The sequence below is a fragment of the Saccopteryx bilineata genome, chromosome 1 (assembly GCF_036850765.1).
Source record: "Saccopteryx bilineata isolate mSacBil1 chromosome 1, mSacBil1_pri_phased_curated, whole genome shotgun sequence".
NCBI classification, from domain to species: Eukaryota; Metazoa; Chordata; class Mammalia; order Chiroptera; family Emballonuridae; genus Saccopteryx; species Saccopteryx bilineata.
This window is the reverse complement of record NC_089490.1, coordinates 191,051,332-191,076,725: the sequence shown is the minus strand read 5'-3', so window position 1 is coordinate 191,076,725 and position 25,394 is coordinate 191,051,332. Positions and strand designations below refer to the sequence as shown.

General features: G+C 45.9%; 1 protein-coding gene across 3 annotated transcripts in view; it reads right to left on the bottom strand.

The window, feature by feature from the left end:
* Positions 1–25,394, bottom strand: part of MAML3 (mastermind like transcriptional coactivator 3) — a 423,907-nt gene that overhangs the window by 171,657 nt on the left and 226,856 nt on the right. For all 3 annotated transcript variants that reach the window (XM_066233050.1, XM_066233055.1, XM_066233056.1), the window contains one exon: positions 1,818–3,344. In XM_066233050.1, coding sequence (XP_066089147.1) covers positions 1,818–3,344 — 1,527 coding nt within the window. The remainder of the gene's footprint in view (positions 1–1,817; positions 3,345–25,394) is intronic.

Here is a 25,394-nt window from a genome sequence, read left to right as displayed (position 1 = left end):
GGGCAAACAGAAGGACCTGAAATAAGCACCTTTAAAATTCATGTTCCAGCAAAGACAAGGACTTCATCCCAAGCTAGCAAATTTCAAAAGACATTTAAGTGAGGGTGGGGAGGGAGGATGGCTCACATTGCATTCATGTGTCTGCAGAGTCTGTGAGTTGGAATTAATCATCTCTGGTCTGGCTCGGAGAAAATATTTTACTGTAGCTGGTGTAGAAACACTGAATGTAGAAGCGCAATTTGTATTAACAAGAGACCGTCCTGACAGCCTGCAACCTCACAAACCTCAGACACATCTGGGCTATAAAACAAACATCCCTGAATATTGCCTATATTTCTGCCTACTTCATAGCTTAATATTGAAGTGTATAAAGTACTGCATTTTTCCCATAGGGTATATGTATATTTTTAAATGAAACCAAGGTAAAACATAAAAGTTCACATTTCAATGATGTTTTCCTACCAGCGACAGATGACAGTTGACGTAAACTGAGCTATATTTTTATTTCTCTAGACAGAATTTCTTGAGAGCTGGCCGGCATGTACAGACAAGAAACCACGGTGAGGTTTTGGGGTTGGAAGGCTGTGAAGGACAAGAATCAAGCCACAGAGCTCAGGCCTGTCTCTGCAGGCCAGCACCACCTCCAGCCCTGCAACCACCGTCAAGTTCAGGGTGGCTGGGTGGATATGGGGGGGCACACCACGAGACAGAAGATGCAAACAGCTGCCTAGTGATGCAAGATCTGCCTGTATTACTGCTGATGCATCCAACTATGGACACGTCCAAGCACTAGATGGAACCTGTTTGCACACGGGGGCCCTTAAAGCCAAGACTTTTCTGCAAAACCTCCAACCGCAACGCAATGTCAGCATCCTGAGAGGACTAAGGCGCAAAATAGCAACAGGCAGTCCAGTGATGGTTCGTGAATTCACTCATGTGTGGAGAAGGTCAGGAGGAGAACAATGCATTTCCTCATTCTCTTCTCCTTCAAGGTAGAGAAAGTGTTACGTCGCAGGAGCTTCGGCTGCTTGCCACCATGGTCAGGATAAGGAGAAGGAAGCTGATCAATGATTATCCACTCCCCACTTGGTCACCACTCAGTTTTACCACAGATCACTGGCAGCCGTACTGCCCAGACCAGGATGTCATGAAGTGGGAGAGAGGAGACTTTGTTTGGCTACAGCGCTAAGGTACAGTCACCGTCATATTTTCCTAAATTAGAGCCGAAGAGCTTGGAGAGGTTTGACCACACTCCCAAGTCACGAGGTTGAAACAGCCTGTCATTGCCTTAGTTCACCCACAGATGTTTAAACATTGACTATTTCTATAAAAATCTGTCCTCCAGTTCACAGAAAACTCTCCCACATTTGAACATCAAGAACCCAGATTTCCATGATTCATCATTTGGCGAAGGTTGTCCAGGGCCTTATCATCAAACTGTTGTAGAGATTCCTAAAGGCTCTGGCCTTCTCCCCACCAGAGCCCGGGACTGAACGACCGGGGAGATAAGAAGCATCAGGTTTGGCCCTGTGACCTGAACAGCATGGCTTCCCTCGGCGCAAACACATTGTGCAATTTCTCATTTCTTATCTGCTGCCAGGAATAAAAGAAGTTTGATTCCCAGGCATTCAAATATAGGAAATTTAATCATGCCAACCTTTTCTACCTCAGAAAAAAAGGAGGGGGGGGGGGAGACAAACAACCGCAACTCTGGTCACTACATGAGGACATGTGGGAAGTAACTGCACAGGTCATCACATGTGGACCATCTGACACGCACCCGAGCACGGCTCACGGTGTCGCCCTTTCACACTTACCTGACCGGGGGATGGCAGCGCAGCGTAGGCCAGGGGCTGGTTCATCACTCCTTTCTGCTTCAGGAGAAGCATGCGTTTCTGGTCCTCACTCAGGTGTGCCCTGGGCGCCTGCAGTGGCGGCGGCTGCTGTGCGGGCGGCTGCGGAGGCGGCTGGATGTATGGCATCAGCGGGTTTTTGCTGGGATTGGCCATGGGCGGTGTCATTCTCTGACTCAAGTCCGCACTGAAATGGGTCAGGGGCTTGGTATTGCCATACGTGAGAAGGTTGTGCTGTTTGCTTAAGGAGTTTGTCCCCAAGTTATTTGGCTGCTGACTGATCATGTTCATGTGGTTCTGCGGGAGGTAGTTATTCATGGTCGTCTTCTGCAGGTTGTTTGCCATGGGAGGCACTATCGGGTTTTGGTTGTTAAAGGCTTGGGGGTACATCATTGGGCTATTTGGTTTTTCTGCCGGGAAAGCTGCGCCGTAGGGGCTGGAGGGTGGCCCGAGCGGGGACCAGCTGGAGGTCTGGTTGGGGTGCTGCTGCGGCTGCTGCTGCTTCTGCAGGAGCTTGGCCCTCTGCTGTTGCTGCGCCGCCATCTGCTTGAGCTGCTCCGCGGGGGACATGTCGGAGCTGGGCACAGCCACAGGGCCTGAGCCTGACCCGGCCACCGACACCGCTGCAGCCGGATTGAGGAGATAACTGTTTCCGGGCCTTGGGGGAGCCTGGCCAGCAGTGTGGGCCGCGTTTGGCGTGGACGGGGACCGCACCGCACAGTTTGCTGGTGAGCTGGCGGCGTTTGGCACGCCGGGAGTGCTGGCGACAGAAGGCAGACTTGTGGCCGTGGAGATGGTCGAAAAGGGAGGACCAGAAGAAGAAGGCCTCGTCTGGGGAGAGCCCATGGACACGTGCGTGAAAGGCGAGTGAGAGGGGTCGCTCTTCACGCTCACGCTCTCCTGGGAGAGAGGGGTCTCTGTGGCTGGCTGCGAGAATTCTGGCTCCTTCTTCTCTTCAAAGTCTTCATTGAACAGGTCCTGTATGTCATCTTCAGGAACCGTGTTGGCCAGTTCATCTATTAATTCTTGCCATTCCTGATCGTTCAGGTTAATATCTGAGAACAGCTTGTTCTGATTAGAAAGAGATGTTTCTGATGTGTCTATGCAAGTAGGGTCATCTAGAGGTTCTTGTTTGAGCTCCTTGCTCTGCGAGATGGTGAAACTGTCTTCCAGGTCGCTGCAACCATTAACAGGCTGCAGTTTAATCTCTGGGAGTCTACCGTTCTTACTTAGGTCTTCTAGAAGCCCAGGAGTGTGAGACCCGCTATTCTGCAAGGGCAAAGAAGGCTTCAGGTCAAGTTGGTGAAGAGGAGAAGCTGAAGGCAGTGGCATGTTGTTGGGCAAACTGTTGATGGCTTCCATCCCTGTGGGAATGTCCTTTCGTATTCGTTTGCTGGTTGGAGAAAAACTCCCATCGCAAGCACCATTCTGCTGGTCTCCATTAAGTGGTGATCGGGCTCCTTCCAACTTCCTTTTCACGGTCTCCTGGAGCTGGAAAAGAAACAGGAAAGAAGATGACTAAATCTCCAGCTCGTAGTTCACTCTTTAAGCGTGGTGAAATGCACTGCTGTCAACCAACCTTCAAAGGGTTTATAACACATAGAAGTAAAGGGGTTACACATACTTTTAACTTTAAAATTGATCATGCTTCAATTCAAATGCTATAGAAAAAGATTCTATCCCAAAGCAGAGCTCATATGGCTAAGAGACACAAAGCAAACTAAAGATCCTCTATTATTATTTCCAAACGAATGCTAAATATGGAACTTGGACCAGAATATACCACTCTGGAGGAAGATGCCAATACTTATCTTAAACTTTTGTCACGTCTTAATTGAGACATTTAGGAATTAACCATATTTTAAAGAATGATAAAAATGCTCTAAGAATAGAAAATGTAACCTGTTTACTAAATAGCATGGACATGAAGATGAACAGTTAACATAACCCAAAACTTTCTTTGAGCTCTTATTTTACTTGAGCTCCCAGTACCTGCTGCACAGTAGCCCATTCTGTTTTAAGAGCATGCCCCCACTGGTGCCTGTGACCTCACGCTTTCCTGGATTTCCTTCTTCTTCTCCATCTGCTCTTTCTCGGTCTCTTATGTATTCTTTCCTTCTCTTAAATGATAAAATTCTGTGTTGTTTTGTCTTAAGCTTCTTTTCCCTGCCCACTCTAATCGCTAGCCTAGATCTATTACCACAGCTTCAAGCATCTTCTCTAGGAGGATGACCTCATGACAACGTACCAAGCCCTTCCTTCTCTGATGAGCTCCACTAACTCCAGTGCTCTCTTACTGGATGTGGCACAGACATCTCAAACTCCATGTGTCTCAACTGATTGCCTTTTACCACTCAAACATAATCCCCACCATGTTCCTATCTCCGTATGACCCAGTTACCCAAATCACAAACCTGAGAAATCAGGATTCTTCTTGAAATATCTCATATCACCAATCACCAAGTCCTATGGATTTGGCATCCAAACTATCACTCTAAGATGCCCACTCATCTCCAACCTCACTGCCCCTTTCCTAGGCCAGGATACCATTATCTCTTGCTAGATAGTTGTAACAGTCTCCTAATTGGTCTACTTGCCTTGGCTCCATTCATCCATCTATTTATTCTTTCATCTATTTTTTTATTCACTGTTTTGCTTTCTATCAATCTATTCACTATACTGCCGCCTCTTTCAAAAATATATATATTGCCTTTCCCGCTTTGAACCCTGTAATGATTTCCATTGTCTTTGGATTAAACCCAAAATGAAGCCTATTTCACCTGGCTCTGGTCATCATTGAAACTCTTCTTGCTTCTCGGCTTAGTGTCACTTCCCCAGCCCCTGCCAAACGTTTCCTATCAGTTCTCCTGAAACTTCAGTTTCGTAAGCATGCCAAGCTTTTCCTGCTGCCAGGACTTCGGTCATGTTTTCTTCTCTTGAAACATTCTCCTTCCCCTCCATCTTCCCTTCCCTGGGTTAATAGCTACTCATCTTTCAGGGTGTACTTGAGATTTCACTCACTTCAGAAAATCCTCTCCTGCAACCCTTTCCCACACCCTTCTTTGACTCGCCTGTATTGACTGGGTGGGATGTGCTGGAACACATTTTTCCAAGCAATCTCTACTTCCTCATAGCTTCTACCATAGCTTGGGGCAATGGCTTACGTGTATGTTTAGTGAGCTCTAGAAAGACAGGGACTACAGCTGGCTTGCATGCTGGGTATTGGGGGCTGTGCCTAATATTCAAGTTCAGGACAGGGGTTAATGAATAATGGCACATCGAATGAATGATTCCACTGTGTAATTCAAAGGGGCTAAAAGAGGTGAGTTAGAAGCAGAGCAGGAGGCCGCCCCGCCGACCATCCAGAATGTCTGATTTTGAGAGTCGCCGTTCTCAGTAGCGGGATCTCTCACCCTGGTCTGCCTTGTGTCCACTTAACTGGACTCATTGAGAAGTCAAGCTAGAAAAGTCTTGCTCACTTTATGGATTTATAAACCATACACCTAATTCATCAGTCTGCTCCTGTCCTTTCTTCCAGGAAAGGCCAGTGGGTGGAACTTATGGTGAAAGAATGTGGCAGAACATAGGTCCTGGGGAAACGCTTGCTGAATGACAAAAGGAAGACTAGACTGGGTTAGCAGGGGTGTTAGTCATGTCATGGAGTCCAGTGTAGTGGCAGAACGCATGGGAGGGAGGAGGACAGTCCTCCAGGGAAGAGAGGCCCAGCCTTCCCCTTCACCCTGCACTTGACACTCACACGTGTGAGACCGACCGGGCCTGTGAGGAGCCCCCTGTAAAATAAAGCCCATCTGGAGATGAGGCGGGGATTCTAAGAAGTGCCACTTTATTGCTATTCTCTCATAAGTAGAAAAATCCATGTCAAGAGCAAACAGAAAAGTTCCTTAGGTAAAAATCCAGGCTAGCCCTTGTTCCTAAATCTTGTATTTTTAATCCCAACACCCAACACTGTCTCCAGTCATTTGGTAGGAGCCCCTGAAATGCTAAAAACAAGGCCCGAACTGAGACACACTGGAATTTAACTTCAAAGAAGATACTGGTTACACCTATCACATTAGGTAGACACTGTTAAAAAAAATTACATTATTTATTGAACAAACCAAGAAATTGCAGTTTTAATCATAGGTATGACAGGTACATGAATGTAGGTCCAACACACTGTGGCAAGTTCAAATATCATAGCTTCGGGGCCTAAAGGAAACAAGGCGTGGGGCCCTTGGCGCCCCCTGGAAGTGATGTTAACCTTAAAAAATATATATATAAGCACTTGTGTTAAAAATGAACCTCACTTTATTTTAGAAAGTCCTGATCCATGATTAAGGGTTTTTTTGTTTTGTTTTGAGTGAGAGGAAGGGAAGCAGAGAGACTCCTGCATGTCCTCAGACTGGGATCCACCCAGCAAGCCCATTAGGGGGCGATGTTCTAGCCATCTGGGGCATTGTTCAATTGCTTTGCAACCAAGCTATTTTCAGTGCTTGAGGCAGAGGCCATGGAGCCACCCTCGGCACGTGGGACCAACTTGCTTGAACCAATCGAGCCATGGCTGTGGGAAGGGAAGAGAGAGAGAGAGAGGAGGGGCAGGGGTGGAAAAGCAGATGGTCGCTTCTTCTGTGTGCCCTGACAGAGAATTGAACTTGGGACATCCACACACAGGGCCGATGCTCTAAGCCAACCAGCCAGAGCCTTAAGTTGTAGGGTTGCAGAATGGATGTGGCAGGATGGAGAAAATCAAGACAAAAGCTGCTTGTTCCCCTGTAACACAGTGGTGGCCAAGACCCTGGAGACAGGTCTGGTTGGGAACCACAAGTTTCACTTCTTATCAGCAGAGCAAGCCTAGATAGGTGAGGCAGTAGAGGGCAGTGATAGAGAAACAGGAGCATGGGCCCTGGAGTCAGAATGCCTGAGTTCAAACCCATGACCCTCCCCCCCCCACTTAAGAGTTAAAACATACAAATATTGCCTGGCACTCAATAATTGTCAGCTGTGATACCCACCATTACATAGTGAATTACATGAAGGCAGGGATTTCTCTGTTTTGTTCACTACTGAGTCCCCAGTAGCTCACAGTAGACACTGGATAAATCCATGTTGAATGAATGAATCCCGGACAACTTCTATAACCTCTCCTAAGGCTTAGTTTCCTTATCTGCAAAATGGGTTAGTAATATCTAGCTCCTAGAGTTACTTTGAGACTGAACTTAAATGAAATAACCAGGGAAACACATAGCTTCATGCCTGGCATCCAGGAAGCACCCATTAATCCTTAGCTATTACTATTTTTAAAATTCAGTAATACTAATAGTCACAACTACAATTGAGAGAGATTACTTTCTGGATCTCCAAAACACAAATAGATAGAATGACAGCATTTCTGTGTCTAACCTGTAAAACCCTAATGATTTTCAAGCGTCTGGTGAAACCTTTTAACATGTGAACAACAAAAATCAAATTTGCAATTCAAGCCCAAGTCCAAGTGCTAATAATGCATTCGTGTCCTAGATTGCGAAACAGCACTAGATTGTTGAGGTTCAAATCAAATAGATTTCCAGCATGCGACCTGAATAGAGCTGCCATTGATTTCCTTTTTCTCTGTGGGCCTCAAGTTCTCTCCTGCTGGCCCCTTAAACCCAAACCATGACATGCATTTCACATGTGAGCATTTAGGCATATAAGCGAGACGTCACTAACTAACGGCACTAAAGGGATGTTACGGTTTTAATGTTCTGTTTAGTTGTGTCCAAAATAGCAGAGCGATCCTGGCATCCCGACTGTCTCGTCATCCCGCCCTACGGAAAGGTGGCTCCAGAGTCTTCCTCTCTCCTGATGTCCATCTTGGGAGAAGAAGAACCTGCCCACTTGGAAGGCCGAGTAACTCCGAAGTCCTTGGGGGAAGGTCCTGTGGGTCCCCTGCCCCTCTGGAACTCAGGTCCCAGGCTCATCCCAAATAACCTCATCTTAGGAAGTCCTGGGCCCACTGCCTTCCACGGGGGAGACGTCTCCCAGTGGGATCTGTGCCCAAGGGGAAGACTCTCAGGCACTCTTCATGAGTATCAGCTTCCGTGCTTCTGGGTTACTATTACTGCAAGTGCTTCCTCCCCTGAAGGGACAGTGCAGTGGCAGGAGCTGAAGGATGCTGTTCATCCAATGCCAGTGGCACTGTGGGTCACTACTGTGTGCCAGTTACTCTGAAGGAAACAAGTCCTCCTCCACACTGGCTCCAGCATGACTCTCTGGTCTACAGTGTGGCTCGATGGCTTTTGTTTCTGTGAAACTGTGGTGTGTGTGTGTGTGTGTGTCTTTGTGTGTGTGTCAGACAGAGAGAGAGAGAGAGAGAGAAAGAGAGAGACTGAGAGATTGAGAGGAGTCAGAGTGGTTTGGGACGAGTGACATGACACCCAGACCAGTCGTGATAAGAATAGCTGTGCCTTTGGGGTTATAGAGCCCTTTCACAAAGGAACAAGTTTAGTCCTCATTAGCATACCTGTGAGGTCGGTCATGGGGCTGACGGTTCCGCAGGGAGAGGGGCAGTGTTCTGGTGGGGGGGGGGCAGGTGCACCCATAAGAAGGGGGAACAGGGCTAAGATTATCAGTCATCTGCTGACATAGAAAAGCCCCAACCCGAGCAGATTCTTATGGGTCTCCTGGGCCAGTATGTCCATGAGGAAGAGCTTCTGTCTTCCTTTAGACTTTCAGCAGCGTTTTTAAGTTAAAAAACAAACAGAAGAGAGAAGCGCCCTTCCCTTCCAATAACCCCACACCTCCTATTGCCTTGTCCCCGATTTTGCATGAAGTTGGACCTGATCATGGAGCTTGGGAATAAAGGTGATGCTACTGTTGTTAATGGTGACTTTAAGGTAGAGGACATCGGGGTAAACCATTAGTTTCTTTGTCTTCTACCCCTAATGATGTCGGAGATGGATTTTCCCAGAACCCTGGTGTGACCCCACAGCCTACCCTGCACCGTCAGGCAGGACTGTGAAGTGGCCGTGCCTTCTCCCACAGCACTGACTCCAGTGCTCACCGTGGTGATGCTCCCGCAGACTCTTCTTGGGGATTGTCCTTGATTCTACCCCTTCCCCACCCCCCACACCCAACGGAACCTCAGGAACTATCTGTTCTTACCATCAGTGAATTTAAATTCTCATCTTCCCCCCCAATGCCACTACTTCAGCTCAGGTCATCCACACTTCCCTCGTGATTTCCGCGGCAGCCCCTGCGCAGTCTCGCTGCCCCAGTGTGGCCTCCCCAACCCCAGCCCATTCTCTGCATCATGGCTGTAATTTTATCAATGAATGTGAGCCTGGTCCAGCCCATTCCTCATCTGCAGCTCCCCTGGAGCCATCTAATATCGTCAGCATCATCTAAGTCTGGCACGCAGGCCCTCCCCAACTTGATACTGCTTACCTCTCCAGTTTTAGTGAACACCTCTAACCCTCCCCCAACTTGCCCTCCAATGCCAGTCGACTCTAAACCTTCAGCTATATTTAATTATTTGCAGCTCTCTGCATACACAGTGGTTATTCTCTGTCTCTGTCTGTCTCTCTCTCTCTGAGCCTTTGCATATGTTATACGCTTACCCAATGTCTTTATCTGATCAACTGTTTGTCTTTCACGAGCCCGTTAGACATCACCTTTGATACAGTGTCTCGTGACAGCCTGTCCCCACAGCTCCTGACCTTGGAGACCCTCCACGGGCTCCCAGGGAGTCCTAATCCACATCATACTGTCACTGCTCTCCTTTGCCTTCAAGGGATTGTACAAACAGATGAACACTAGAAACACTTCTCAAATAACCACACCGAGTTTAAGTAACTGATTCCTGAAGCAAGCACTTGAAAATGTTGACCTGTAGAGTGTTTTAATGACAACTGAGGAAATGTATTATTTATTTTATTTTAAAATGCTGGAAATGGCTTGCACTGTCCCCTCCTTAATATTTTTGAGGACTCCAAAGGTTCAGGGACTCTATATTGACAACACCTATGAAGAGAACTGTAGAATGGAAGACGGAAGCTGAAACCCAGAGGCGGTGCGTGATGTTCCTAAGGTCACGTGTTTCTACACTTAATGTGCACTCACAATGCTGGCTTTTTCTGTAGCTGAATTTTAAATCTCCCTACAAAGGCTTTAAGTGATTTCAGCTACTTGAAGGTATCCCCTCCCACCAAAGATGTGAGTGAACTTCCTTCACCAGCTGATAGAGACACAACTGTTTTCTAAGGTTTGAAGATGAACTGGAATCTCTATTTGCAGATGCTGTAACTAATTTCGAAGCTCAAAGAGAACATTTTTTTGTCATTTTGATCTGCTCTAGTCAAACCAGAGGATGATTTGCCGAATCAATTTTCATACGGTTATTCTCTTCTTTCTCTACAGTGCGTAACAAGCACAGGGACCCATGGATAAATTCGACTTGCTTATTTAATATATTTGATGAGTGACCCAGTATACTCATGTGTTAGATATTTTAATTAGTAGAATAGGAGCAGTGTGCAAAACATTTTCAGAACTGTTTTCTAGATTTAAGCACCCTTAGAAAGGTTTTTTTTGAAGTTTATTTAGGGGCCCTATTCGCTAGACCAGTGGTCGGCAAACTCATTAGTCAACAGAGCCAAATATCAACAGTACAACGATTGAAATTTCTTTTGAGAGCCAAATTTTTTAAACTTAAACTATATAGGTAGGTACATTCCTTATTGAGGTAGCACCTGCACGAGGTATTTTGCGGAAGAGCCACACTCAAGGGGCCAAAGAGCCGCATGTGGCTCGCGAGCCGCGGTTTGCTGACCCCTGCGCTAGACCACTGATCATCCAACATTAAGTGACCCTGGTCTCACTTCTGCAGCTTCTGATTCAGTAGCCCAAGGTGGGGCCCAGATTGGGACACGGGTAAAAGGCACAGGTACCTAAAGAAATGTATCAGATTTGGTCCAGGATCCTCTGAGGTAGATGATCCAGGATGTTCCCAGGTTTTAGAAATTCTTATCTACGTGAATAATTCTGTCGGGAGTTCTGACATTCTGAAGCTGTTGGTTTGATTTTTATTTTTAAGTATATATATACACACAAACCTGACATCAATATAAAATGTTCCTGAGTTAATCAGTGACATTCTGGGACAGCATATACTGAGGCCTAAGAAACGAGGCTCCAGATTGAGATGTTTCCAGCCTCAGAAGATCCTGGATTCTGCAGAGACTTGCTAGATTTCTACAAGATTTTTCATGATGATGTTTATTTTTAAAATTTTAGGTTTCTCTGAGCACATTAAGAGCCTAGAGACCATTTTCTCTTTCCACATCATGTATTGTACTTGCCTTCATTTTCACTCAATGAACTGAGGGCACACTGTGTGCCAGGTGCTGAGGGGTGGACTCTTCATCCCCCAGAACAAAGGCTACACCAGAGAGTGAACACATGTCAGATAGGTACTGACAAAAGTTGGGTGTGTTTGTTAATTTAAGGAGATCGGAGGATAGACACAAAAAGGAGAGGGACATCTACCACAGCTCCTGAGGCCTCCCTCATCAGCCTTGCACATTACTAATATTACGTCAGGGAGGAAAGAACTTTACTGTGTAATACAACTCACATGAACACACACACGCACATGCACTATTTCCCTGAGAGCTAAGAGTTTGAAATCTCTACTTGAGCCCATCACAGAACATGGCGAATGAAGGGTCACTGGAAGGGATGTCTGTCTGTCAGCTACAAGCAGTTAAAAATCTCCACTCTGAAATGCTCCAGCAAGAAAGGACCATCTTAAAAGGGGCCATTCACTTCCTAGTGGGGCATCTGAAACCTCAGTGACAGAAGCCCAAGAGGATGCTGGGACTTCAGCCCCAGGGAAAAGGACCACCAGAACATTCTGGGACGTTGAGGTTATTTTTGGAAATGACCATGATCCTTTTCCTTTCTGCTAACAGTCAGATATAAAACTCTATTCCCAAGTGGTCTTAGGTCTATACAAGAGGGGCTGCCACTCTTTTCTGTGTTGGGCACGTGGTTGCTCACCCAACTCCAGCTGTGAGGAGCCCCTTAAACGCACCTTAAATTTCTTTGGGTATGGCTGAATTTTTAGGTAGGCTTTGACCCTGTGGTTATTTTTAAGCAGTAATCGGCACCAGATACACAACAACGTGTTGAGAATAGATCCTAAAACATCAGCAATGTCAGTTGAGAACACTGACCTTTAGAGTGGGTGGGTCCCAACATCTCCTCAAATCTCTGTATTTCCAAATACGTAACTGTCCACCCAGGCTCCCAGCTTTCTCCGAACTGAATGACTAAGTCATATTTCCACCACCGGTCACATGAATCCTGTGGACTCTTTATATCTGAAGTTACCAAGTTTAGCACTAGTTCCATTCACGTAGTTCAAATTGGTGCTTCAAGAAAATAATTAGCTCCTCATTAAAACGGAGACTGTTATTTCTGCAAATGCCAAGGTTACATGATTTTCAAATCTTACAAGTTTTCAGTAGAAAGCTCGAAACTTCTAAGTTTTTATCAGACAATCTGATACACGATTTACTAAATATTTCAGGATATTAGTGTCACTTAATATTCTCATTGGCTGAGAATGTACCATCAAGCTCAATGCTGTACACATATTATGCTGATTAATTCCCACAATAACCCAGCGGGTGATTGGGCTCAGAGAGGATAGTGGTTTGTCCCAGGGCCCAGAGCAGAGCCCGACTTAGTTCTGCCTGCCTCTCAAATCTGTGTTCTCACCACCCCTGCTATTCTGCGCTCGGCAACTCCTGTCCTGATCAGACGTGAGCAAACCTGGCTTAGAGAATCTGCGGAAGTGTTTCCGACGCCCGTGTGGTGACAGCCTAGGGAGGATGTGTTCCCGTCCTTGAGTCAGATGTACCCGATTCACAGGAAAGCGTGCTCCGCTGTGAGGGAGGATGTTGCCATGTGGTGCGGATGGAGCGTGTGTTGGAGAGGCAATGAGAGCCGCAGTCCCGACCACGTCAGGAGGGAGCAGCTGGCTGCGTCCCAGGGGCGGCTTCCTGCACCAGGTAGCTTACTCAGGGAAAGCACCACTGAGACTTGTCTGCTTTCCATGAGCCGCCGACACCTGAACCTCGGCCTGCTCTGCCTTTTCACAGACGTACATACACGCACACGTAGCCCATCCTGTTTATTTTTAAGGACAAGAAACCATTTCCTTAGGAATATCTCCTGGTTGCTCTTACTTAGAAGTCATGCATACATTATCTATGCAAACACGCCTGTGGTACGCGACCTTGTATTACAAACTGGAATTCCTAATGGGAATTTTTTTTAGAGCTGTAAAGAACTGATGGGGAAAGAGTGAGGAGGAGGAAGGGGAAGCCACGGAGGGGAGGAAGGGGGCACAGGAGAAGATCAATCCTATCTGCGTCGGCCGCAGCGGGAGACTCACACCAACAACACACACTGAATAACGGGCTTGTTGGAACGAAGCACGAGGATCTGATTTGTTTTCTGGGAGCAGGGAGGCAGGCAGGAGGAACACTTTGGGGGGGGGCTGAGTACTTCTCTCTCCTCTCTTGGGTAGGGATCAAGGATATTTTCATTTTGCTGTTTACTCCAAATGTCCCTCATTTGCAATGAGAAATTCTCGTTTTTGTTGGGGCCCAGGAGTCCTGCGCCAGCTTAGGGATGCCAACAGCCCACCGTGCCCAGACCTGACACTGATTGCAAATAAAACTTCAGCACGTGTTTCTCTCCCTTTGGCAAACACCAGCATTGAAATAAGATCTCCTGGTATATCAAAAGCCCCTTGTTTTCCCCAAAGAGGTCAGACAGTGCTCTTCCTTGTGAGCTGTAGTTTGCGTAAAGCAAAGCTAAGAGCTATCTCCTGGAAAAGAATTCTCTTTCTCTCTCTCTCTCTCCTTCGCCCCCTCTCATACACTCAAATGCACCCCCTTCTTAGGGAGTGAGCAAACAGGGCAGAGAATAATATATTTCTAGAAGGCGTGTGACTCCTAGACCTCCATTTCACTATAGGATGATTTTACCCCAAAGCTAGAAGCTAAGGGACTTGCCTGCATTTACCTACAGGGAGAGTGCCATTGTTGACATGTCATTATAGAGTAACTTTGTTCACAAAAAAGGAGACAAGGCAGAACAAGAGGATCTTCCTCTCCAGGATGAATCACTGGTGGGCGAAGACATCCACACGCAGACAGGCACCTTCTCACATTCAGACAAACGCGGGTGGACTAAACCGGCTCTGGAAATTCTCGGCTGGGCAGCACCATGCACAGGGCCGTGCACTCGGTCCGTGAACAGCAGAGCTCCAGAGGCCGCGGCTGAGCTCTCCTCTGCAGGGGGAGAAGCTGCCCGGCTCCCTCCCACCAGCTGAAATTCATTTTTCAGAAGAAATTAGACCAAGGTACTGTTGTTATAGCAACAGCCAGAGTCACTTACACAGCCTCTTCCCTCCAACTCATTCTGAATTCTACGGGCAGCGATTTCAATTATGTGCAGGGAGTGACCAAGGCTGAGCCAGGGTGGGCCCTTTCCCAGCTTTTTATGGGGTGGAAGTCCAAATTCTCTATGTCCAATCTGGGCTTCAAGGACAAGATCTGACCATGTTCCAGAGTCCTCCCAGTCCTGAAAGTTACTGAGCAGTGACAATGTTCCTACCTCCATGGTAGGAACTGGCCATGTGACCAGTGCATTTCTTAAGGTTAATCAAATATTGACCACTTCAGAATGGGAATTTCCAGTGAGGTTGTTAATGTTGGCAATCACCATATATTCTGAAGTGTTTTCATTATTTTAGTCCTCTTAATTAGGACTTAATTCTTGGTGGTGTGGAATCCCTAATAAAACAGCACACTCCATCCCTGAAAACAACAATCAATTCCAAAACACCCCCTTTCTTGACGAAGATGTCCATTTCCTGCTAAACCTTTCTGGCAAATAACTTTCCAAAGGAGTCAGCCATGTAGCAGTCTACATTTACCCTAGTAACAGGCCAAGATACTAAAAATAAAGCCAGTGCTCATGACAAATGTTACGGGCTCAATGGTGCCCTCCCCAAACTCATACGTTGAAGCTCTAAACCCCAGTACCTCAGAATGTGACTGTATTTGGAGACAGGGTCTTTAAAGAGGTGAATAAAGTAATGAGGTCACTGAGAGGTGGGTCCTACTCCAGTGTGACCAGTGTCCTTAGAAAGAAGAGGACCTGAGGACACAGGCACACACGGGAAGAAGACCATGTGAAGACACAGGGAGAACAGAGCCACCTACAAGCCAAGGACAACAGTCTCTGAAGAAACTGACCCTGACGACACCTTGGCTCCTGGCCTTTAGGTATGAACGGTGAGCTACACATTCTGTTAAGTTCCGTAGTGTGTGCTCCATTTTGTCGGGCAGCCCCAGCAAACTCAGACAACGAAGCAGCTGGTGGAAATGTATCTCTGCCCGCCCAGTGTCTTACGCAGGTGAGGCATTCAGTAACTATTTTAAAGGAATGTCTTCTACAACTGTGTTCGTGCTTGGAGTCAACTCACAGGACAGCAGCTGTGGGCCAGGATCTATATCAAGCACTAAGGGGACCCTAGTGAAAGGGGTACAGTCTCTGACCTCAGGAGCCTTCAGGGTGGAGGGGAAAGAAGCAGATGAACTCTGAGGAAGGCGAGGAATGCCACAGCCCAGATGAGGTAAGGCCTCCTGGAGGGACTGCTGTGTAAGCTGAGATGAAGTATTCACAGTGTGAGGTGGGGACACCAGAGGAGAGAGAAAGGGTGGTTTCTAAGTGAAACCGCAAGTAGTTGATTCTGGCTTGAGCTAGAGTGCCAGGGGGAAGCACTGAGCAATGAGGCTGGAGAAGTAAGAGCTACAGAGATTCTGAGGGGCTCATTGCCCCGGGAAGAAGTCAGGACTTGATCTAGAGGCTCTGGGAGACACAGCAGGAAAACAAGTCACAGGCAATGCTAACTTCTCATTTGGTAGTGCTAGAAATTGGTTGCAAAAGGTATATTTGAGGTGACTGTATGAGCCTGTTTAGGCTGACATAACAAAAAACTACAGGCTGGGTGGGCTTCACCAACAGATACTTATCTTCTCACAGTTTGGGAGGCTGGAGTCCAAGACCAAGGTGTCCACAGGTTTGGTTTCTTCTGAGGACTCTCTCCTTGGCTTTCAGATGGCCGCCTTCTCTCTGTGTCCTCACGTGGCCTTTCCTTTGTGTGCACGCATCCCTGGTGTCTTTATGCATGTCCAAATTTTCTCTTCTTAAAAGGAATCCAGTCAGACCAGATTAAGACCCAACCCAATATCCTCATTTTAACTTAACTACCTCATAAAATGCCCTACCACCAAATACAGTCACATTCTGTAGGGCTTCAACACAGACATTTTTGCGGAGGACACAGTTCATCCCATAACATGATCTAACATCATTTTTGCATGACTGATTGAGAAAATGGCTAAAGCCATCCTTAACTTAGAAATCAATCCTTCACAGGTTTGGTCTTGAGACACGCAGTTCAACCAGTGCTCTTTGGTCCAGAGAGGAACAATACATATTTTTTTAAAAAGTGTTTGACTCCCAATTTTAATCCCACATTCAAAACACACTTCATAAGTCACCCCTTACCTATCAGCAAAGAAGTGTAGTTGGAGATGACTCTTAAGCAAAACTCGGAGTGGGCAGAAGTAGCCTGTCATGATTTAGGAGGCTCTGACTGATGGCGCTGTTCCCCGAGGCTCCGTATACATCCGCTCCTTTACATGGATGATCCACCCGACCTCAGAGAGACGCGCAGAGTCCAGGGCTGCAGTACGGTTTGGAGGGAGCCCGAGGAATGATGGGGAGGATTTCCTGCTCAAGCCCCCTGCCCCCTGTACTAAATCACTTTGCCAGTAAGAGGTTCCAAGTTTGTCAACCTTCTGCTCAAATTGTGGTGCACTGTAAATGCATTGTAACAGTGTAGAGTCAGAAGTCTGTATTTCAGTGGTTTTATCTTTCTTACCTAGCATCCAGACAGCATTCACGCAGTTTCCATTATAATGCGATAGTTAAGGGGTGCAGTGTTTTCTGTAACTACCTATTTTTGCCTGGTTATGGCTCTCTAAAACTCCTCCGGGACAGGACTTTTTTCACCTTGGTCTCAGTTTCGAAATAAATTTTTTTGTAAAAACAGATGATGACTTTAGGGTTTTTTTTTTTTTTCTCTGAAGTTACGTGAATGTATCAGAAAGGAGGATTTTTATTTACTGTATTTATTACTTTGTTACCTTTTGTCCAATCAGACACTACACATAAAAAAAGAGCTGAACATAATGGCATCAAGCAAGACAACGTCATAGATTTCCCTGAACACGGCCGTCACTGCCAGATTTAACTAAATAAGGTTTGCATTCACATGCTTATCAGTATTTAAAAAGACCCTGAGTGTACACGACAGGAAACGTCAGAAACTTGAAAAGCAAAAATATGCATGTGGTGTTTTTCCGGATCTCACCAAAACAGAGCAACTAAACAAACTTAATTATGTGATCCGACGGCAGTTACTTAACCTCTCTGGACCCTGTTTCCTCAATTATAACACGGAAGAGCTGGGCTTCCCAATTTCCAAGGCTCATTCCAGCTCTAACAGCATCTCTATTTGGACTCCGGATTCAAATCAATGACTCACTTTCAAAAGCACCCTGGAAGGCACTATTAACTCAGATGGACAGCTGAACTTGGCAGGTCGTTACTGAGTAACTAAGCTCCTCATTTGAAGTCAGAGAGCAAGAATTCATTATACTCTTCTGCAAAGGCTTCTTGGCTTTAGTGAGTTTGAAAGAAAAATTACACTTAAATTGTAACCACAAGTCTATTCAAAAATACCCCCAGAAACCCAAGTGTGTAAATTACATGGTTCATTTAAGAGAATTGTTTACTTTACAGTGTTGTACTTGGCGTCAGGTGCTGAGCGGGGAGCAGAGGGCATGAAAGATGAACAAGACCCCTTCTTTCACAGACCTTCAGAGCCTGTGGCATGTTTCCATTCTGCTGAGTGTCTATGGGGAAATATTCCTGTTCTGCATTACACTTGTCAGACACAGACAACAGTGATGCTTCCATTTGGGTGACTACAATTTGGCCAACATGACTAACTTATAGAACGGTGAACGGCTCTTCTCCATCTCCACCATGAACGGTTTTGAAGAAATGGCCTTAAATTGCACAAAGAGCTGGAATGTGCTAGTTTGGGTAATTAGATATTGGCCCCAGTTACAAGTAGGAGCTGTCCACTTTTGGGGGGCCGTTGGATGTGGGCTTCCTCCTAGGCTCAGAGTCAGGGGCCCTGGGTCCTGGAATCACTGCTCTCATGATAAAGCTGTGCATTCTGTGAGTCAGTTGACTATTCTCTACCCCTGTTTTGCTTGGACAAAATAACTTCTAAAATCCCTTATAGATTTACCAGTCTAGAGTTTTATGATCTCACTAGGTTAATTTAGATATAGTTGGAAGACAAACCAACTGACATATTAGGTTTCCTTTTACCCTTGTGGTTCTCTTTTCTTTCTTCTCTCTTTTTTCCTCCCTCCTTCCCTCCCTCCCTCCCTCCCTAGAGGGACAGACAGGAAGGGAGAGAGATGAGAAGCACCAATTTTTTGTTGCGTCCTTAGTTGTCCATTGATTGCTTTCTCATATGTGCCTTGACAAGGGGCTCCAGCAGACCGAGTGAACCCTTGCTCAAGCCAGCGACCTTGGGCTCAAGCTGGCAAGGCTTGCTCAAACCAGATGAGCCCCTGCTCAAGCCAGCGACCTCAGGTTTCAAACCTGGGTTTTTTGCGTCCCAGTCAGATGCTCTATTCACTGCCACTGCCTGGTCAGACTCTTTCTTTCTTTCTTTTTTTATTTATTCAGTGAGAGGACAGGAGGCAGAGACAGACTCCTGCTTGCACCTTGACCTGGATAGACCTGGCAAGCCCACTAGAGGGCGATGCTTTGCCCATCTGGGGCATTGCTTGTTTTGCTCAGTAACTGAGCTCTTCTTAGCATCTGAGGCAGAGGTCATGGAGGCATCCTCAGCACCTGGGGCCAACTCACTCCAATCGAGCCATGGCTACAGGAGGAGGGGGAGGGGGGGTTAGCGGCAAGGGTGGAGAAGCAGATGGACACTTTTCCTGTGTGTTCTGATTGGGAATTGAACCTGGGAAATCCACATGCCAGGCTGACACTCTACCACTGAATCAACCGGCCAGGGCCTTGTGATTCTTTCCTAAAACATGCAACTAACTCCTAAATTTGAAATGATGAAAAAATTCACATCTATTGCTGTTTCTATGTATTGTGTCATAAAACCTGAGTAATTCAATTCCTGCTAATTTTGCCTTCAGCTGTAACTTGGCGTAGGGCCAACCTGATATTTATCCTTCTGTATATAAAAAAGAGCTTACTATGCAAAAGAATAGTTATAATAAAGATTATAAGGAGAATGCTCAACCTACTTAAGACAGAAATAGATCTCAAGAACTCAAGGACTCAAGAGACTCAAATTTAAATAAACAATTGATACAAGCATTAGGAATTCTTCTCATATATTAATTAAAGTAGGTCCCCAAGGATGTTTATTTACTAACAGTTTGATAGCCTACTTTGAATCGCAGTTGTTACTTTTAAACATATCACATGTCGTACATATTTACTACTAGACTTCAGATTTTTCTCAATTCAGGCAGCTGTTTGCTCGCATGAGTTTAAATTAGGGAGAGTCTTTTGTATTCATAAACTCTTCATCTAAATGGCAGAAACGATGACTATAAAATTCACCTGAGGTCGGCTGGCACTCCACAGCTTAACTTCCAGTCTAAGATTCGTAAGGAATGAACATGAAATGATTAATGTCCATTACTGTTTTCTTACAGCTGTAACTTATCAGAATATGTATACTCTAATACTGTACCCGTGGTAATTATCTCATTACTATGAAGGATCACAGAAATGCATTATGCGAGGTACAAGTTGAATCAAATTTAGCAATTTACATCTGAAACCCAGAAGCGGCGTGTTCTCTAACCGCGGGGCTCTGCATGGGAATTGGGGGCTCCACGCCGGAAGTGGTGGTCTGGCGTGGTGGTCACGCACCGGGGCCAGAGCTCCCTGGCAGAAGTACAGCCGGCTTTGCGACTCCAGTCACTCTTTTAAACTTTTCTGCACTTCAGTTCTTAATTTGAAAGTGGGCAGATTCATGCGCAGACCCTTCCCATACCTCATGGAAAGAATTAAGCAGATTGAGGCTATAAAACAGCTGGTCACCAGGAAGAAAGGCATTAAGGAAATTACTCAGCCTGCTGCAGCAGTGACTTCTCTAGCGGCATGAATATTTGATAAGCAGGTACACATAATACTGGCCATTTCTACGGAGCTTTTCATGCAAGCATCTCAACATCACTTCAAAAAAGGCATGGCAACAATTACCAGAGATCTGGGAAGCATCCGCTCATTGGCCAGAGAGGGTAGAGACTCGGCAGCTTACTTTTTAACATCATAGTGTCCAAGAGTAGTGATATATATGCCACCAGCCTGCAGATGCGACTTTAGAAATAAGGTGATGTTTATTTGGGAGCCTTCCCTACACAACCATGAAGCGTCCTAAACAACGGAAGTGCAAAAATTCCCTAAGAAAGTGAACACATGGATGGAGATGGGTCCTGTTAATTAGATGAGAGAAGTCAGCAAAGAGACAAAGAAATAGTATCAGTGAGATATCAGAATAAAACACCTTCGAGAGAGCAAGACAAAACCAAGAAGAATAACTTGTAGTCGGATTTCCAGTGTCCGTAGCAGCACTGAAGTGAGAACTAAGAGACCATAAGATTAGTATCAGAGTAAGTCCCTGGGAATCTAAGAGGGGGATCCCTCTCGGACACCCAGCAGCATCTATATCACCGGGACTTTGTTAGAAATGCACGTTCTCTGGACAGTCTCCAGACTTCCTGAAGTCTGAGGATGAGTCTCAGGATTCTGAGAACCCTCGCTCAAGAACAGTGCCAACTGTCAAAAGAACTCACTGAGATGATGCAAACGTTCTGTATCTATATTGTCCAACACAGGAGCCTCTGGCTGCACGTGGCTATGAGGGCTGGAAGTGTAGCCAGTGCTCCGGAGGAACGGGCTTTAACATTTTACTAATTTTAATTAAATTTATAATAGCTACATGAGGCTATCAGCTCCTCTATTGGACAGCAAAGTTCTCGAATTATGCTGTAAGCCAGTGGTCCCCAACCTTTTTTGGGCCACGAACCGGTTTAATGTCAGAAAATATTTTCACAGACCCACCTTTAGGGTGGGATGGATAAATGTATCACGTGACCGAGACAAGCGTCAAGAGTGAGTCTTAGATGTAACAGAGGGAATCTGGTCATTTTTAAAAAATAAAACATCGTTCAGACTTAAATATAAATAAAACAGAAATAATGTAAGTTATTTATTCTTTCTCTGCGGACCGGTACCAAGTGGCCCATGGACCGGTACCGGTCCGCGGCCCAGGAGTTGGAGACCATTGCTGTAAGCAAATGCCAGGTTTGGGGTCAGTAACAGAAGCAAATGGTGAAGAGTGGAGATGCTGGGTGTGACTCTTTGGTATAAGAAACCCTGTCTGGAAAAAGCAGGAGGGAAAAAAAGGCATCACACTTGAATGTTGGGAAGTGAAGTAAAGGTTTCTCTAGAAAAGGAAGTCCTGAGTGGGTTGGAAGGGGAAGGGAAGTCAGGGAGCAGGAGGGCTTGATGCTAAGGAAGAAAGGGCAAATAAAAAATTGTGTTGTGAATGTCTAATTGTGATAAAAAAAAATGGCTATAACATAAAATTGACTGTCTTAACCATTTTAAGTGTGTAGTTCAACAGTACTAAGAACAATCACATTGCTATGGGAACATCACCACCATTCATCTCCAGAACTCTTTTAATCTTGCACAACTGAATCTTTATACTCATTAAACAATAACCCCTTATTCCCTTCCACCCTTAGGCCCCGGCAACCAGCATTCCACTTTCTGTCTCTATGAATTTAAATTTATTATTTTATGACTGGAATATTTCATTTAGCATAATCTCCTCAAGGTTCATCCATGTTGTGGCGCATGACAGAATATCTCCCGTTTTTAAGGCTTAATAGTATATTCTATTATATGTGTACGCCACCCCTCCACCCATGGGCACTTGGCTTGCCTCCACCTCTTGGCTACTGTGAATAGTCCTGCTATGAACATGGGCTTGCAAATCTCGAGACCCAGCTCTCAATTCCTATGGGTAGATACCCAGAAGTAGAATAACTGGATCACAAGGTAGTTCCTATTTTTAATTTTTTGAGGAACTTCCATATTGTTTCCCATGGTGGCTGTACCACTCTGCATTCCCATCGAGATACTTGTTTTTGAGGCAATGAAGAATGGCCCATCTGAAACATCAAAAGAAGGATTTGAAGACAAGTGTGGGGGGAGGGGTGTGTTAAAATGGGAGGTAGATGTGTGGATGCATGCATGTCTGTGTGTTTGTCTGTAGGAAACAAGGCAGCTTGGCTCCAATGGTTTCCATTTTCTCACTGATGTCACGGCGAGGACCTCACCTCAGGGAAAAACACTGCTGAGAAGGAAAAACTGAGGGCTGAGGAGAGAATGGTCCATTATAAGAGAAGGACAGGGACACTTTCTGAGGGCTCAGAAGCAGAGGTACACAGCCACTGTTACAGGACTGAGTTGCGTTCCTACAAAAAAAGTGGGTTGAAGTCCTACCCCCAGTACCTCATACAATAATATGACTTTATTAGGAAGTAGAGTCACTGCAGATGGAATTAGTTGGGATGAAGTCGTATGGCAGTAGGGTAGACTCCTAGCCCAAAATTAGTGGTATCATTCTACTAAGAAGAGGCCACGTGAAAACATGGAGACACACAGACAGGAAGGACTCTGTGTGAGGACAGGCTTGGTTTGGAGTAATGCAGCTGCGAGCCAAGGATGCCAAAGAACTTCAGCAAACCCTCTGGACGAGGTGAGGGAGGATTTCATGGCCCTGGGACACCTTGATCTCGGACTTTTGGCCTCCAGGACTGTGAGACAAAACATTTCTGGTGTTTTAAAACACCCAGCCTGTGGTGCAGACATAGGAACTAAATAAAGACAGCTGCAAGAATGAATCTGCAGTGGGCCAAGGTCATCCCATGCCAAGGCCAAAATGAGTATTTCTGAACTGCAGTGAGTCCCACCTGAGCACTACACTTTCTGACATACTGATAATACAGATGCTCCTAGACTTACAGCAGGGCTATTTCCCCATTAACCTATTCTAACTTGAAAATATTGTTAAGTCAAAAATGCATTTCATACACCTGACCTACCAAATGAACGTCATAGCTTAGCCTAGCCTACCTAATCGTGCTCAGCCTGCTGACAGGAGCCCACAGCTGGGCGAAATCATCCAGCTGCCACTGTCCAGCATCACGGGGCAGCATCATACCCAGAATCACTGGCCCGGGAAAAGATCAATATTCAGAATTCGAAGTATGGTTTCTACTGAACGCTTATCACTTCTGAACCATCATAAAGTCGAAAAATAGTCATCTGGATATCTATATAGAATAAGTCAACATAAGGCATATTCTGAATCATATTCCTTCCCACAAGCTTTTCTTTCTGCCTCTCACAGGCCACTCATGGGGCATGCATATAAGCACACTAAACTGCCTGCTTCTAAGAACCAAGAGGGGAAAACACTTCTCAGTATCTTGGCAGGAGCGTGCGGAATGGACGTGAGCAAGCAAAGTCTTAGCTCTGCCATTACCTGGGCATTCTTCTGAATTTTATTTCACCCATGTGTGGCCCTTAATTTTTCTTTCTGGACTAGATTAAGCCACTGGAGGAAAACTTGTCCAGTTAGGGACTCCTAGGTGAGTCTGTCCCAGAGGCCACGGGCAAAGGCTACGAGAGTCCAGGCCCGGAGGTCAGCCATGCCACTGACTGCACTGCGGGGCAAGGGTCGCAAGGCTCCAGACTGTCTCAGCAGAAGGGAATGCCTGGCGTCCCTCGGAAGACAGCTCAGTCACCGCTGATATGGAAGTGGTGCGGGTTACTTGGTTGGGCAGAGCCACCTTGAGCAGTGGCCAAGTCACAACATAAGTGATGAAAACCAACACAGAAATCTGTCCTTTGCTGCCTAAGCTCTTCTCCCTTTAAGACAAACGGCTGACTTTTGTTAAAATTCATGGACCTCCTATGAACAGAGGAAAAGAGCCCTAAGCCAGAGGTGAAGGAAAAAAAATATCCAGAAGTAACAAAAATTGTAAATTTCTTTACAAGAAATGTATCTAGTTGACAAACTCTTTTCCCCTCCCCCTCCCTCCCTTCCCCAGCCCCTCACATTGCAGGCGGGGGGGGGGGGGGGGGAAGAAAGAAAGAAAAAAGGCATTTAGACTTTGGCTTTTCATGAAAGGCATACAGTAAAAGTATCACTGTTCCAAAATTCCAAGGCAATTTCACAATCATAATGAAATGAGGGAGGAAATGGTTTTGTGGAGGTCTTAAGAACAGTCACCCCATGTTGCTATGTGGAATATCTTTATAAATTATAAAGGGATTTGCAAAAATTAGTTCATTCATTCCACACACACTCACTGAGCATCATTTGTGCACCGGGCGCCATGCGAGAAGCCGGGGACGCGGAGATGAATAAGGCCCGGTCTCCCTGGGGGAGCTCACAACAGAGGAAGACAGTTATCGTTATTATTCATTATAATGTGGCTGGGCTTCCCATGCCCCACGCCTACCTCCAGCCCTGGAAACTTTGATTTTAATGCACAAAGAACCATATTGTGGAGAGAGAGAGGAAAAAGAGAAAACGACCACAGTAAATCCTGGAGAGGTGTCTGGTCCCTCCAGAAATATAGCTACGCTGTGAGCTCAGACCTCCTTTAGACGAAGGGCAGAGGGAGGAAGGAACGCAGTGAAATGCCGAGCACGCAGTACCACGCCCAAGCATCGCTGACATCTGGAACTGAATTAGAGAGATTCAGAACTAATTGGGAAAGACAATCATAGAGGGTATACAAATCGGTTAAAACTGGCATAGAGTCCAGTGTGTCCTCCGCTCCTTGTTCTTTTTCAGAATTGCCCCTGAATGTCACCTGAAGACAGACATGACCTTCAATTCCACTGGACACCGTGCGGTTTCACAGACAAAGGGATCCACGCCTGAAATTGATAACTCCATTCCTACATATTTTGGTTTTACCTCAGATGAGCCCACTCGAATCAGGTATCAACACTCAGGTTTTCTGATGTGATTTTATGCCGGCTATGAATCGGTGACTGAAGAGAAAAGTACAGTGTGTCCGTAAAGTCATGGTGCACTTTTGACCAGTCACAGGAAAGCAACAAAAGATGATAGAAATGTGAAATCTGCACCAAATAAAAGGAAAACCCTCCCAGTTTCTGTAGGATGATGTGGCAGCATGTGCTCATGCACAGATGATGACGTAACACCGTGTATACAACGGAGCAGCCCACGGCCATGCCAGTCGA